Consider the following 15306-nt stretch of genomic DNA (forward strand, 5'->3'; position numbering starts at 1 on the left):
TTATAAACTTTAAAAATATAGCATACAAATATTTTCTTTGGTATAGATTTTATTTAAGAGATTAAATACTAATTTATTAGATAAGAATATCTAAAAACATTTTGTCAGATGATGAGATGAATTAAATAATCGTTTTTCAATAAATTTAAAGGCAAATAAATTATTTTCCTCTTATTATTCTTAATAATACATATTTACTATTTAAAATTCAAAGAATACAAATACTATGATTCTAATCAATTAAATATTTGAAAAACAAAAAAGAGGCTTTAAAATAAACTGGGTTAGGTTGTCTCAATGAACAAAATATTCAATATTCTAGAATGTTAAACTCTTAAATATAATTTATAAAAAATGTTAGCACACAAAAGATTCATAACATAAGCATTAAAAAAAACTGTTGTATTAACATAATATTAATCAACCACTACACCAACAAGTACTTGAAATGGCCCATCTGATCTATTATAATTCTTTCTTTGCATTCGATGGAGTTATTTACAAGCAAAAAAGAGGCGTCCCCATGGGTAGCCCAGTGTCCAGAGACCTTTACGAAATGGTCATTAGACAGCATTCCTCCCAAACATCATGCTCTACAGGAGGTATATAGATGACATTTTCATCATGTGGAAGACGGTACCTGACATCTCAGCTTTTGTGCAAGCCATTAATGACAACCCATATGGCTTAACAGTAGGCATTGAGCAATCTAGCAGCACTGAAGTCCATTTTTTGGACATAAACATTAAAGTGGAAGGATCTACCATCCTCATATTGATATACCACAAACCATGTGCCGCCTCTACATACATACCGGTGGGTTCATGTGACCCATTCTCATATAAGGCTGCAGTGTTTAATACTTTGGTTAGAAGGGCATTTTCCCACTCATCCACTGAGTTAGCATATGTTAAGATAGCAGCCAGATACGGTACCCTACTCTGACACACCACTTGATTGAGCAACATCACCGCTCACAATACACACCCACCACACATGCAAGGACCAGCACTGATCTGGACAGTCACGTTTAACCCATATGTTAAAGCAGTATACGCAGAAATCACCAGCAAACATCAAATGCAGATAGCATATAGATGTCCGACAATCTTTGACATCCTCAGAAAATGGAAAAGACTTCCCAGTGTGTACTCCATCCCACTCAAGGATGACAGATGGGACAAGAACCTTAGATGTATTAGTTCCACCAAGTGTTCCTTAAATACCAGAATACATGAGCACCAAGCGGACCTTTGACACTACTGCCCTGGCCACATATGCATCTGATCTGGACATAGAGGCAGAATTTGAGAAAGCTGATGTCATCATCACTACACCCCATCTAGAACATCTAAAATAGCTAAAAGCCATATCCATCTACAGAGCTAGCCATGTGACCACCTGTATCAATGGAAAGGATGAACTTAATCTATTGGTAGCATGGCAGGCCCTTATAGATGAGGGCCTTTAAATACCACCGTCCACACATGAATGTGCATGCCCATCACAACAGGTTTCGTCAAACAAGCATTCGATTTTGTTTTAAACCTTTATGTTTTATTTTTGAAGCATTCCATCGGATTTTACCTGAGGAAGAACTATTTTAAAAGTTTGAAAACGTTTGTGAAGAAAGGTTTTCTCACGATATACACCGGTAGCAGGTTCTGGATATAGTGTTGATTTCACCCCCAGTGTTAAGGTGATGTTGAATTTCTTATATAATATTAATCATTTACTGCATTAACTTTGTATTTTAAGTTAAAAGAAGCTTTAAATATTGAATTCACATTCAATTGTAAGTTTGATAATAAATCTAATAATAATGTCAAGAAGTTAAAAATTTTGATATAAGCGCACAAAATAGTAATCTCAATTATTATTATTGTGTACTTATATAGGAATTAAAATTTTGTATTATAACAGATTGTCAAAATATTTTATAAATATATTTATAGACAAAAGATAATCTGGAGCTATCACATGTAAATTCTGATTTAAACATAATTTACAACTAATAATTCTTTAGAAAATGTAATCTTTTATTCATATTCTAAATAATAATTTTTATATTTACAATGATTACTTTAAACACATCTTTATAAATTTATTCACGATAATAATATTTAACAATAAATATACTTTTACAATTTTTTCTATTAAATTTGCATTTAAATGTACAGTACATATATGTTTTGATCAGGAAAAGTCACATAAATTACACGCTGTTCTCGGCTTCTTGTTCTTTCTTTATATTTTCCAACTGCTCTTTCTTTTCTTTCTCTACCATCTTCAGCGCACCCTCCGGAATCCTTCCCTCATCCAATTCCCTACACCACTGCCTGTACTGAAATGACAGAAAAATAATTATCGAGCCCGGCGCAACCACGTGACACGACAGAAAACCACAATACCATTTCCAATTCCTTCCTCAGCAACAGAACCGCCCTCTCCCTGTTGGCCACCAGTTCCTCCAGATACTGATAACGGAGCTTTTTCCGAGCCCTGCACTCCCTGGCACTCTGACGGCTTCTCTCCAGCTTCGCCTTCATGTCGACCTTTGCCGATTTTCTTCCCGGCTTTCGTCCTTTCCTTCCGTTATCCTTGCGGTCCTCTCGGTCGGGACTCTCCTGAAACGACACACAAGACCTCGTTTATTTTTCCACCCAAACTTTTTCTCTGCTACCGATTCGTTTCTGACAAAATCAGTTGCCAGCAACTCCAAAAAAAAAAAAAAAAATCCCGAACATATTCGTTTGACATCACTTCCATAACTACTTATTCAAACCACTATATTTTTTTAAAACCCCAAATTATACCAGTACAAAATGTTATGAATAAAAAAAGCAGACATCGTGATATTTAAATTGCCCAAACTTACGAAAATTGGCTACACAATATCGTTTTATCGCTCTTTAAGTACGTACGTGGAACCAACGCAGATGCATGGAAACACGTAGTTCGATCGCTTATTAAGCCGGGTACACGTCCCGACAATATACGTTTCGTGCGCGTTTTTGTCCGTGTGTGGGGCCGATGGTCGCCAGACGTGGGTCGGGCCACGCATTTCGGCGGAGTTCGGCACGAAATAAGGCGAGAAAGTGGGAAATAAATAGGCGTAAGGAGTACGTACCCTTAACCAAACCGTCCGATCGAATCCTCGCCCGCTAAGAACACGGATCGTCTACTACGCATTTCGGTCGGTCCCGTAGGACGCTTCGTTGAGCGTTCTCATTGGTTATCCTAGTTTCGACGCACATTCCGGCTCGGTCAGAGTTGCGGTTTTTTATTCTTCTTTTTTATCGATCTTTACCGTTCGAAATTTCTCATTCGTCGAAAAATCTTCAATGGCCGCTCGTTTGTCGTAATTACCTGTTTGCTACGACGGCCATAATACACGTTATACGACTTTTTAAACAAAAACGAGTTATAATTTTAAATTCGATTCAAATCTTTCATTTTCTTGTTTGTATGACAAAGTTTAAAAAAAAAAAAAAAACTAAAACACAACGGCAATATTTTATAAAAGCTTAACAAGTTTGAAAAAATTAAATCATCATTGTAGTAGAAATAACGTCGTCACAAAAATTTATACGAAATTTTAATAAAATAGTAATCAATTGACTAAATACTCTATATACTACTTTAAAATATGAATTAACATGAGATCATTGGCTCGCTTTATTATCTAAATAGAAAAAAAATCGTATTGATGAGATAAATTTTGAAAGTTTAAATATTTCCTAAACAAAGGAATTAATAATGTTTCAATTTTAAATTATTCCAAGAGGATCCAGGAGTAGAGGAATGGAATACCGTCGACAACTTTTTACGTTTTAAATTTATTTTCAAAAAGAATTTAGACATAAATTGAAAAACTTGACATAGTACTGTAATTAATGCTCTTGTAATAGAAAAATTTTTTGACAACTAATGTTTTTTCCCTCGAAAATGAAATCTTGAAGGGCTATCCGTGGCCCATTATATCCCAAAAATATGGTACTATGGGCACAGTGGTGTTATCAGAGGGAGGCAATTGCCTCTGTACAGAGAATTTTAAAAATCGAAAAAACTGTCAATTTCAAAACAAAATTGAAAAAAGTTAAGCGATTAACATAATGGCCAAGAATAAAGAAAGACTGAAAATAGTATTATAGAAAAGTAATTGCTTTTATTATAAATTTTGTAATAAAAATATGGCAAAAATTTTTAGCCCCTATTTATAGTTTCTGGCTGCTGATGGACCATAATTTATAATTATTAATAGTGGATTTAATACTGAATAACATTATTTTATTGATGAACACGTTTTTTACAATTTGTAAAAACTGATATTTAGTTTAGGTTCATAAAAGTATTTAAGTAAATGTGAAGAGTGCAACTGCTTTAACATCAGTGTAGTTCCATTCATGCTGCTTGTTTTGGGATACTTCAGAATCACATCTTCAGAGAATGATGTCTACATCATCATCCAATGAAAAAATAAATTTGGAAAAATTTCTGCCAGGAATATATACAAGAACTTCATATCAGTCATCATTTATACTCTAAATTAGCCCAACATAATAAAGAAGAGGTTTTTTTTTATTGAATATTTAACATTCAATTCGTGGCTGGTAGATCATCATTAGAAAATGATTGTTCGTTTTCTTCTTTGGAGAAAGTTGTTTAGCTCAGTGACATCATCAGATTTGTCTGATTTGTCCTGAAACTGTTTTATAGGATAAAATATTATTAGCCTAGACATAAGTATGAACTTTTCACTGGACGAACTGTATAAGTGTCCTGTTTTGTTGTCCCTTTAACATTTTACATATATTTTCAATGTAACTACAAATAAATTTTCAATACAGTATATAATTTTTGTATTTAAAACTATATATATTGGTTTGAGATTTGTTTTAATATTTAATGAATTAATAATTCCAGAAAAATTTCTTTGAATAATATGCTTAATCATTAAACTTTTAAGATTATTTTTCAAATATATTGATATTACTTTTTAACATGTTTAAAATTTTCAATAATATTTAGATAGGATAATTATTTAATCTTCAGCAGTTTACCTTTTGTTTGTTAGCGAGGTTGCGGCCAAAGTTTTCATCTCTCATATGTGAACGTCGAATGCTGGCTATCTTGTAAGTGACGTTCGACATTCACAAAAACTTCAGCTGCAACCTCTCTAATTTTTATCCACAAAAATACTGAAGACATGTCATTCATATATATGCCCCATTTTAAGTCAGTTTGATTTATGCCAATTCACAACAACACTGGTTTTCAAATTTTCCCCAAAATTTCTCAAAAAACAAAAAAATTTTTTTTAAATGTAGAATATTCTTTGAATGCTAAATGCAAATATTTATGTAGAAGAATTAGTAAATTTTGTAGAATATTTAGATGCACAAAGAGAAGAGGAGACAATGATGAGCTAGTGTGATATGTAAAGAAAATATTTGTGCCCTTAAACCAGGGGTGTCCAACCTTTCTCTGGGCCACATTGGAAGAAGTCAAGGAGTTTTGGGCCACAAGTATATATAATATATACTTGTGGCCCAATATACAAGTATATTAAAAAATTAACATGTCTAGATTATAATAATAAGTATTAAAACTTTATCAAGAAAAAGGATATTTTAAAAAATTACTTCTACAGACACCTACAATTTTTACTTAGAAATAGATAAATTCATTTATTATAAAAGAGACTAAAGAAAATTTATTTGAAAAACACAAATATTTGTTTTATTTGGGTCTCTAATTAATAAAAAGCGACGAAACACCATTTTAAAGTGCATTTTTATTCAATTAATATAATTATAAATAATATGTAGCCGAAAAAGTAGCCAAAGCGCCAAATGATATTTTTTACGTCAAACAAAAAAAAGTAGCCACATTTGGCCCAATGTAGCCAAATCTTGCAACGTTGGAAGAAATACTAAATAAAGCTGGAGTTGTGAATCAAAGGATTATAGACCCAAGTGCGGGATAAAGAGACAAAGGACAAAAGATAAAGAAGTATAAAAAGTTGAAAAATTACGGGTCCATATTTGCTGAACAGAAGATCTATTTAACCTTTCTCACTACTACATCTTTTGTCCTTTCTCATCTTTCCCTCCTTTTTCCAAATTTGGGTCTATAATCCTTTGAGTCACAACTCCAGCTTTATTTAGTAATCCTTTCGCATTCACACATCTCCAAGTACAGTGTTTGAAAATATTTTCTTTCCACTCAAAAATAAAATACGAATAAAGGTTTGCGGCTTTGTGAAACTTTTTTTTGAGTTTATGCCGTTGAAATAAATAAATAATAAAAAATTAAAGCATTTGTCGGCTTTGTTTACACGTTTATTGGGCCGCATTGGAACTTGCCTTGGGCCGCGAGTCGGACACCCCTGCCTTAAACAATTTCTTGCTAATGCCAACTCATTGAAGAGTTGTGAAATGGAGCCTTATTAGGAGTGAAGTTACTCTGTAAGACAGAGTTTAAATGAAGCCTTATTATCTTATTATGAAATCCTTGAGGAGAGGAAAAGGCATGGCAAACAGCTTTTGACAAGCAATTATTTATTGAGATATGGTCATAATGTTGGGCTGCAATTTTTAATCATATTCTTAATTTATTGAATTTAAAATATAATTATATTCTCCATCTCAAATTTGTAGTGTCTTGCTCCTGTACATCATACTTTCAGATAACAACAGAATCATGCTGGTCATTTTTGAATTGAATTCACATGACTTCCAGTCTAGACTGGAAGTTCACATATAGTAAACCTCCTGGGCCTCCTGCCCCTAAGCTTTCCATATTTGGGGTCTTAAAGTTCATCTATCTAACACCATTCTTGAAATTAATGAAGGACAAACAGATGGATGAACAACAGTGAAAATTTATAGATCTACAATTTTTTCAAATTGCAGCCCAACAAATACAGCAAATATTTTACAAAGGCAAACAAACTTAGCCATCATTGATAGATGACCCTGAAACAGGAGCATCATCACAGAACTGAAGCTACATCCAATGGCACTTCTGTATGAGATCAATATAGTGGCAGTATAAAAATTGAATCATTGATTTTGGTTATAAATAAATAAGTTATAATGCCTATTATTATTACTTTGTACACCGGTTAACGAACGTCCTGGTTAACGACCAAATCGGTTAACGAACTTTTATTTTGCAAAAATTTTGTCTCAGATAACGAACAAAATTCGGATAACGAACGTAATGGTATATTGTGTCAAATTTTAGTTGGTGTTAGGCATGCGCGAGTTAAGCATTGCTTTTCTGAGTGTTTGTGCTATACTTCTTTTTTTCAGCTTTGTGATTTATATATTTAATCAATATGGTATCAAAGAAAGAAAAAAGTCATAGTGGCAATAGAAAACGACCACGCAATATAAACTACAATGCGTTATCGCATTTGAGAAAAATTTTGATTAAAAGAGTAAGACAATCTTTAGATCAATTTCTTGTTCCTTACGGAAAGAGTTTGTTTCATTGTTAAGTTATGGCAACGCAACACTTGGGCGATCTGACTAGGGTGAAATGCCTTCTGGGAGGTGTTTTTAAGGGAAACTGGCCCCTATTTAGGCATTACAGACGTAGATAAATCCCAGAAAACTCCACGTAGCCAGCCCGTCTCAGCAAGGTGCAAACCCACGAACGAACTCCCCGTGTTCAAGGTACGAAGACCACTTAGCCATTGGTGGGTTTTTACCGAAAGAGACTTCGACTCGAAGAATCTTCCGATGAAGTGCTACCCGTTATTTTTTTGGAGGGGATTCCCCTTCTAATCATTAAGGTTCGTATATCTTCACTTTTCTGCCACCAACTACAACAAACGAAAGTATTATTAAACAAAGTTTACATGTTTTTTGCTGTAATGATAGATACTACGTTTTCCTACATTTTCATCAAAGAAAATTACTGTATACTGTATTTCAAATAAAATGACAAAAATTTCGGAGACTAGAACGAATTAATTGCATTTGCATTAATTTCTATGGGAAAAATTGCTTCAGTTAACGAACAATTCAGTTAATGAACGGAGTCGCGGAACGGATTAAGTTCGTTAACCGGGGTTCCACTGTATTAGTAAAAATTTTGATACTAAACATGTTTTTATTAAATATGTGTATATATACATACTATATTTATTCAATTATAAGCTGACACTGATTGTAAGCAAACCCAAGAAAATAAAACTTTATTAATCAAGCATAAAGAATAAATTTTATACCATTTAATTGTTCAGTTCCTGTCATCAGATGACTCAAGATTCATCATCGCTATCTTTGTACAGAGCATCATCATCTGTGCTTTCAAGTGAATTCAAAATTGAAAACTTTTTGAATGCACCAATGACGACTTCTCTAGAAATACTTTTCCACATGTACTGTACATAGGAACTTCTGGTGATATTTTTCCAAACTTTCAACTGTATCAGTAAAGAGGATTGCCTACTTTACCAACCTTATTAATGCTACTAATTCTAAACAGAGTGACATTTTTCGAACCATAAAAAAAATTAAAAAAAGGTTGGCTTGCAATCAGGTAGATATGGTGCATTATATATATTAATTTGTGGATGCTCAGATACATCCCTATTTATTCCATAATAAAAAATGATTTTTTTGTTGTTTAAGCACTATACAGTGGATGATCAGTTAACGAACACTTTTGCAAAAGATTTTTATGTTCGGACAACGAACACATGATCGGATAACGAACACTCCATAGAACAAACACAAGAAGAAGCGATGTAAAATAATGAATACCAATTGGTCTTTCCTTGTCTTCGAGCAACAATTTGAAACCTTTCGGAGTGTGAGAGACGTCGACATCAACGCTCAAGCCGGTATATACCGATCGGATAGTATTCCTCCAAACTTTGAAACTCTCCCTTGTAATTCCAGCCTTTTATTTTTCTGACAAAACAATTCTTTTATGTATTCGCAAGACTGTCGGGTAGGCACTCGTTAAGTTTTGCGTCTGTTTTTCTTTTCAAAAGGTCAGAGTATAATAGCAAAAGTAGAGAGTGGGCAGAAGATGCCTAATGTTTCTGGGCAGTATGGCTTGAACAGGTCTACAGTAGGTCATAGTTAAATCTTATCTAAGAAAGATACTGTATTATCAAGAAGACTCAAGCAGCTAAAGGAGTAACAAAAATCACATCTGAGATATAAAGAACATCGAAGAGTTCATAATGGAATCTGAAACGGATCTGACGACAGAAGATCACCAAGAACTCTTGAATGAATAATATCAAGAAACTCAGCGAGATATGTTTTCTTCTGAAAAAAAAGGATTAATGCCGACACCTGTTATTAAAGATCTTTTGTAGTAGTAGGAGGATGTCAAAATAACGATCATAGAATGTCATCCAAACCAGGTTGAGGCTTGGGGATTTCTACAATTGCAATGCTATTAATAACTACTTACAAAAAATCCTGAAGAGAGAAAAGCAATCAACATTAGACAGATTATTTAACCCTTTCAAATGGAAAAAATATGACTAATAAAAATGCAAGACTGTGTATGTATGTATTTTTATTATTACATATAAATAAATGTAGTAAGAAAGTATATATTTTTTATTTTTGGGGATCTCCAGAACGAATTAATTAATTTCTCATTAAAACCTATGGTAAATTGATAATCGGTTAATGAACAATTCGGATAGTGAACAAAGTCTTGGAATGAATCAGTTCAAACCAGAAGTTTGTATATAGTTAATTGGATCACCTGCCCCTAAACTTTCCATATCTGGTCTTGACTTTCATCTATAATAACTCTGTTCTTGAGATTAAGAAAGGACAGACAGTAGACATTAGTGGGAATTTACAGATATGTAATTTGAAAATTGCAGCCAAAAATAAGTGTTTGCTAAATTAGCATTAGATCCCCAACTCTGAAACTGAGGCAAAAAGTCTTGGAAAAGTTTTATTTATACATATTTTGAGCTACACTAAACCTATCAAGTACAGTGGTGCCTCGTACAACGTACTTAATCCGTTCCAGGTGCACGTCCGTTAAGTGAAACGTCCGTTATACGAAATGCATTTTTCCATAGAAATACATGTTAAAACATATAATTCGTTCCGCAGCATAAAATAACCTTACTGTACCATAAAAAATGAAAATGGAGCAGACACCAATTATGCCGGGTAGTCAGATGTTGCGAGGAGGAGGTGGAAGAACACTTTCTTTACACATTCATACAGATACAGACTTTTTATACATTGCAGCGGGTCTTTTTTTATTGTTTTTTTAATCGGAGTCAGATTCAGGAGAGGCTATCGGAACTTGCAGGGTCAACTTCTCTTGTTCCATCCTTTGTTTTTTGCCTGCTGGCTTCTTGAAAAACATGACCAAGGTGATCTGTTTTTCTTTCTTCTTTAACACCTGTCGGAAATGACGGACAAAGGTGTCATCGTAGAGATCATTGATCCTGTTGGCCTCATCTCTGTTTGGATAATGAGTGTTGGTAAACTCCTGAACCTCTTTCCATTCGACAAGAAAGTTCCTGATGATTTCTTGCTTTGTTTCAATTGAAATCACCTTTCTGTTTTTTTAGAAGCCATGATGCATTATAAATGACTTAACTTGCCAGATTATATGATACGAATAATTCTTTATTAATTAAGATCACTAAACACTTCTACGAGCTACTCTCGCTCCGTTTGTTTTTTACAACCTCTTTTCGTCCCGCCACCTCGGCATCTACACAATTACATTTCGTTTATTTGAATCGTCAACATATATTACATTACATTTAATGTTTATTTAAATCATCAACATATATTACATTACATTTCTACTTCAGATATACTAATAATACATTCTAATAATACTAATATATCCTAAAAATAGCAGATTGTCATTGGCAACGGCAAAAGAGTGGAAACATCATTCGCACTTGTTCGAAGAAAGTCCATTGTTCGTCTCACGTAACTGCCGAACGGAAAGTCCGTTGTTCGCAGCAAGTCCGTTGCTCGAGTCACGTAACGGTCAAACAGAAAGTCCGTTATTCGCAGCGTCCGTTATTCGAGGCGTACGTTATACGAGGCACCACTGTATTTTATTGGAACTCACTTTATATTTAAATATATCAAATGTTCAGATCCCACAGATCCATTTTCAGGAAAATATTTACAATAATAAATTAGTAATTTTTGTCAGTATAACAGAATATGACAATTTCAACAATGTTTTGTATATTCTTAACTGTTAACAATTGAGGGATTTGGTAAAAAATGGCATTTTTTGATGATATGAAACCATGCTTTGCAATTCGTTTATGCTTCTAACACAATAAAGTGCTATAAATTAAGACACTTGGCGGGTTGTCTCATCTTTATTTAGTTGATAACAACTAAATAAAGATGAGACAACCCGCCAAGTGTCTTAATTTATAGCACTTTATTGTGTTAGAAGCATAAAAAAATGGCATATTCCACATTAGAAAGTTTTTTGAGGAAAAAAGGATTTGTTTCAATTCAACAGCACTTTAATATGCAATGTTTTATTAATGTGGTTGTACAACCCATATGGTTTTGCAACTAAGTCATGAAAGTTTCTTAGAAGATACATTGATGCACAAATCCAAATTTATTAATAACTACTTTTTAGTAGTTTTGCAAAATACATTGTTTTTCCACAAAGTCCTTCAAATTCACAGTAGTCCTAGTTTGTAAGTTGTTTTTATGCATGTTTGTTTATTTTAGTTGCATTGGTCCTCTTAGGGAACAAGTCAACTACTTGTTAGCAAAACTTGTGGACAAGCAACTACTGATTAGTTAGATTTGTTAGGCTGGTAGGAAGTTTTGGGCTATAGTAAAGTGTTTTGAAATTTGAAATAAATATATTATATATATATATTTCAAAAGGTACATTTCTTAATGAAAGTAAGAAAACAATTTATGTATTTTGTTAAAAGTCTATGACATGATAATATTCTTATACTTAAATCACAAATGAGAAATGCAAAATAATAAAATAAATAAACAATTGGTATTCCCATACTTCATGCTCTATTGTATGAATTAAAAAAAAAAAAGAATTATAATCTTTTCCATCAAATCTCAATCATCTAGCTTCATATAAAACAATAATATACTAGAATCAAAATAACACTAACTACATTGTAGTTAGCTGGGGCCAATTATGCCTCTGTGGACAAGATAGTTATTTGCCACCCCTTTTAAATATAGGCACATGTAACTTTTAATTGAAAGATCTGATGCTCAGACCTAACTATTTTTAAAAAGTAAACTAATCAATTATTTGAAATTAAGAATGTTTTATTATTTTTATTTTCTTTTGCCAATTTTGCTGCCCCTTGTAATCTGTCTCTCTGGATACTGCCGAACCTTGCCCACCTCTGTATCAGCCCCCTATAGTTAGCATTATTTTGGTTTTGTTTGGAACATGAGTGTGGTATCACATATGATGTTTCTTTATTTTGTACTATATTTTGATTACTGAGTGAGTTTGTTTTGGTTTTTGTTATGAAGATTCCTATACAAAACACTAGTAAAAGAGAAAAAAAACAGCTAATTAAAAAAACCAAGGATATAATTCTTAAGAGTAACATTTTCAAGTCTTTATTTTGACCAGTTTCAGATCTGCTCTTTCAATAAGAATGCAGAATAGATGTGATGTTCTATGTCTTAAATATTTAAATTTGTAACAGTTTTTTTTATATCAGTTTTATATTTTAAACAGTTTTTTTATATCATAAAATCAAAGATAAAAATACATGAAAATATAACTTAAAAATTATAAAATACAAAAACTACTGATTATTTTATATGTCAGTATGCTTAACATGTCCAATAACCAAATCAATATTTCAGAGATATGTGAACTTCATGTTTGTTTATAACACTTGTTATTTCTTTTGAAATAATAAATATATAACTGCTGTATAATTCTGAATGGTGGAGCAAAGTTATGTTTCCTAATTATGCAAGGATGTTTACAGAAGATTTTTACATTTTGATCAAAGCCCACTGAGCTATAGATGTACTAGTCATGGTATTAGGTTTATTAATTGATGCATAATGTCCATTCATTCTTTTGTAGAAATTTCTTAAGTTAGGTCCTATATAGTAAAAGTTTTCTTGTTCCTTAAGAAGTTACACTATGTTAGACCCCAGTTTTGTCTTCTATTCCACAAGCTTCTCTATCATTTCTTAATAGAATGCATAACAGAAGGCATGCATTTCACTACCAATTGATATTATGTATTTTTGGTGTGTCTCTGGAACAATTTATGTAGGAAGCAACCAGTGATATTTAATTGTTGCAGTTACATGTTTTTAATACTTTAATGCAACCACCACTACACATTAAGATTCCTGTATATTATTGTTTTAAATGGAACTAGATCATTGGGATCTGATAGAAGATCATTTTAATTATAATTTTCTATTTTCAATTTAGCATCTATTGTAATTAATTACAATACCACTTGAAAATTTGAAATGGGAACGGTACAGGAATACCATCCGAACACTCTCAAAAGCAGAAACCATTGATTAAAAACACTTCACTACTTATACTTATTCCAGAACATAAAATTTAATGAACGCACAAATGTTTTTAGCTACTTTAAGGGAAGCTGAGTAAGAGAGCTGTTTTGTACATCAAACAAGATACAGTAGAACCTCGAAAACTCGACCTAATGTGGACCGAAGGGTGGCCGAGTTTGTGAAAATGCCGAGTTATCGGGAATGGGGTTAAAAAAAATAAGTACGAGTATTTCCTCAGAAAATACTGTACTGTACTTGTACAGTATTTACTTGTACAGAATATAACAGAGAATAAACTGCCCAAATACCCTTAAACAAAGGAAAAGTACGTCCTTTATGAAGGCATAGAGCCACTACATGAAAATGAAAATTAATGAATACACTGTGTACAGTAATTTACCTGATAAGACAGACCTCAGAAAAATACTTTATGAGAGCTTTTATACTTTTATAAAGCTGTCTATAATGAAAATTAATTAACTAAGGATTTTTTCGCCCTGCCAAGGTGTGGACCAGTTATCCGGAGTGCTAAGTTATCGAGGGACGAGTTTTCGAGGTTCTACTGTACAAGTTTTTAAATACAGTACTTTGTGTCTTGTTTGATGCACAGACTGGTGCCTCATCAGACAAAGGCTCCTTAAGGTGGCAGAAAATGTTTGTGTTCATTAAATTTTACACGCTGGAGTAAGTATAAGTGGTGTGAAGTGTTTTTAATGGAAATACTTCTAAGACTTACTTTCTATGTGGGTAAAATACCCACACAAATTAACAACAACAAAGAACGCTCTGCTAAATATTTGTATTTCTCAGATTCATAACCGTGTGCCTATTTTTGCACTTCTGTATATTATACATCCGTGTTCATTTGTGATATATTTATGAACCATTTTTAAAAACCTACCTAAAATTCATGCTCAACAATTAATCAAATTAAAAATTCCATTATATTATTTGAATAGTTTGAAAATTTCTCAAAATTAACTCATTTTTGACGGATTATTATTATTTATAGAAGTTCTAAACTGTTAGCATTATGAAGGTAGTAATTGTAATTGTTTACTGAACATAGATTTAGTAATCTTGTTAGTCAATAATATTTTTAAATTATTTAAAATAAAAAAAAAACAAAGTAAAACCTTCCATTTTTTGCTGACGCATCTCGAGCGTGTAGCAGAGATGAAATAAAATACCAAAGCACCAATTACACACGAATAGAACCTACCTTATCTCTTCCTTCATATAGTTTATAATGTATATCTTCTGTCTGCATTATATATTTAAAGTAAAGAAAGGGAATTTCGACAAACTTCCCTCAGCAACATCATCCAATAACAACGTGTCAATGTTTACTTCTTCATGGAAGCCATTGACGATGACGCAATCGACGATTAGTCAATTTCAATGACGTCAGTAATAAAAATTAATTTAAACATTTTATAAGTAATATTATTTTATTTTTAAATGTAATTAAAATTATTTTACATTCAGACTAGAAGAATTGAATAAAGTAGTCATTATTAATTAATTAGCTAGTGCTTTTTTTTTTTAACTGTTTCCGCCCTGTGGGCACTAAGAGGGCCTCTTTTTGCAAGCCTATTATGGGTTCGGCCAGGCCCACAATGGGGCTGCCGGGTGGTGAGGGACGAGGCCCGACATATCCGAACGGACCACCCCCCGAAAAATTCCTGGGGATTTTTCGACCCGTTCGGATTCGAACCCGGGTCCCCCAGAGAGGTAGGCTGCCACCTTGACCGCTCGGCCATCCGGC

The 15306-nt window shown here is 32.9% G+C and overlaps 1 protein-coding gene across 1 annotated transcript; it reads right to left on the reverse strand.

Moving 5' to 3' along the window:
* Nucleotides 1-2074: 2074 nt before the first annotated feature.
* Nucleotides 2075-14912, reverse strand: LOC111639076 (cAMP-responsive element-binding protein-like 2). The gene is made up of 3 exons (XM_023384853.1): nucleotides 14761-14912; nucleotides 2412-2627; nucleotides 2075-2344 (listed from the first exon to the last, which is right to left on the reverse strand). The coding sequence occupies exons 1-3, from the start codon at nucleotides 14806-14808 to the stop codon at nucleotides 2216-2218; spliced, it is 393 nt and encodes a 130-aa protein (XP_023240621.1). The 5' UTR covers nucleotides 14809-14912; the 3' UTR covers nucleotides 2075-2215.
* Between the last annotated feature and the right edge of the window lie 394 nt (nucleotides 14913-15306).

Source organism: Centruroides sculpturatus, unplaced genomic scaffold (genome assembly GCF_000671375.1).
Source record: "Centruroides sculpturatus isolate CEXI.00-Female unplaced genomic scaffold, Cexi_2.0 scaffold186, whole genome shotgun sequence".
Classification (NCBI taxonomy): Eukaryota; Metazoa; Arthropoda; class Arachnida; order Scorpiones; family Buthidae; genus Centruroides; species Centruroides sculpturatus.

Bases quoted from the DNA above. Each gene is read 5' to 3' on its own strand.
- LOC111639076 (XM_023384853.1), bottom strand. From the start codon at position 14,808: ATGCAGACAGAAGATATACATTATAAACTATATGAAGGAAGAGATAAG. The intron at 2,628-14,760 runs GTAGGTTCTATT...GTGTCGTTTCAG, and splicing joins TATATGAAGGAAGAGATAAG to GAGAGTCCCGACCGAGAGGA. The intron at 2,345-2,411 runs GTATTGTGGTTT...CTGTCATTTCAG, and splicing joins TGAGGAAGGAATTGGAAATG to TACAGGCAGTGGTGTAGGGA.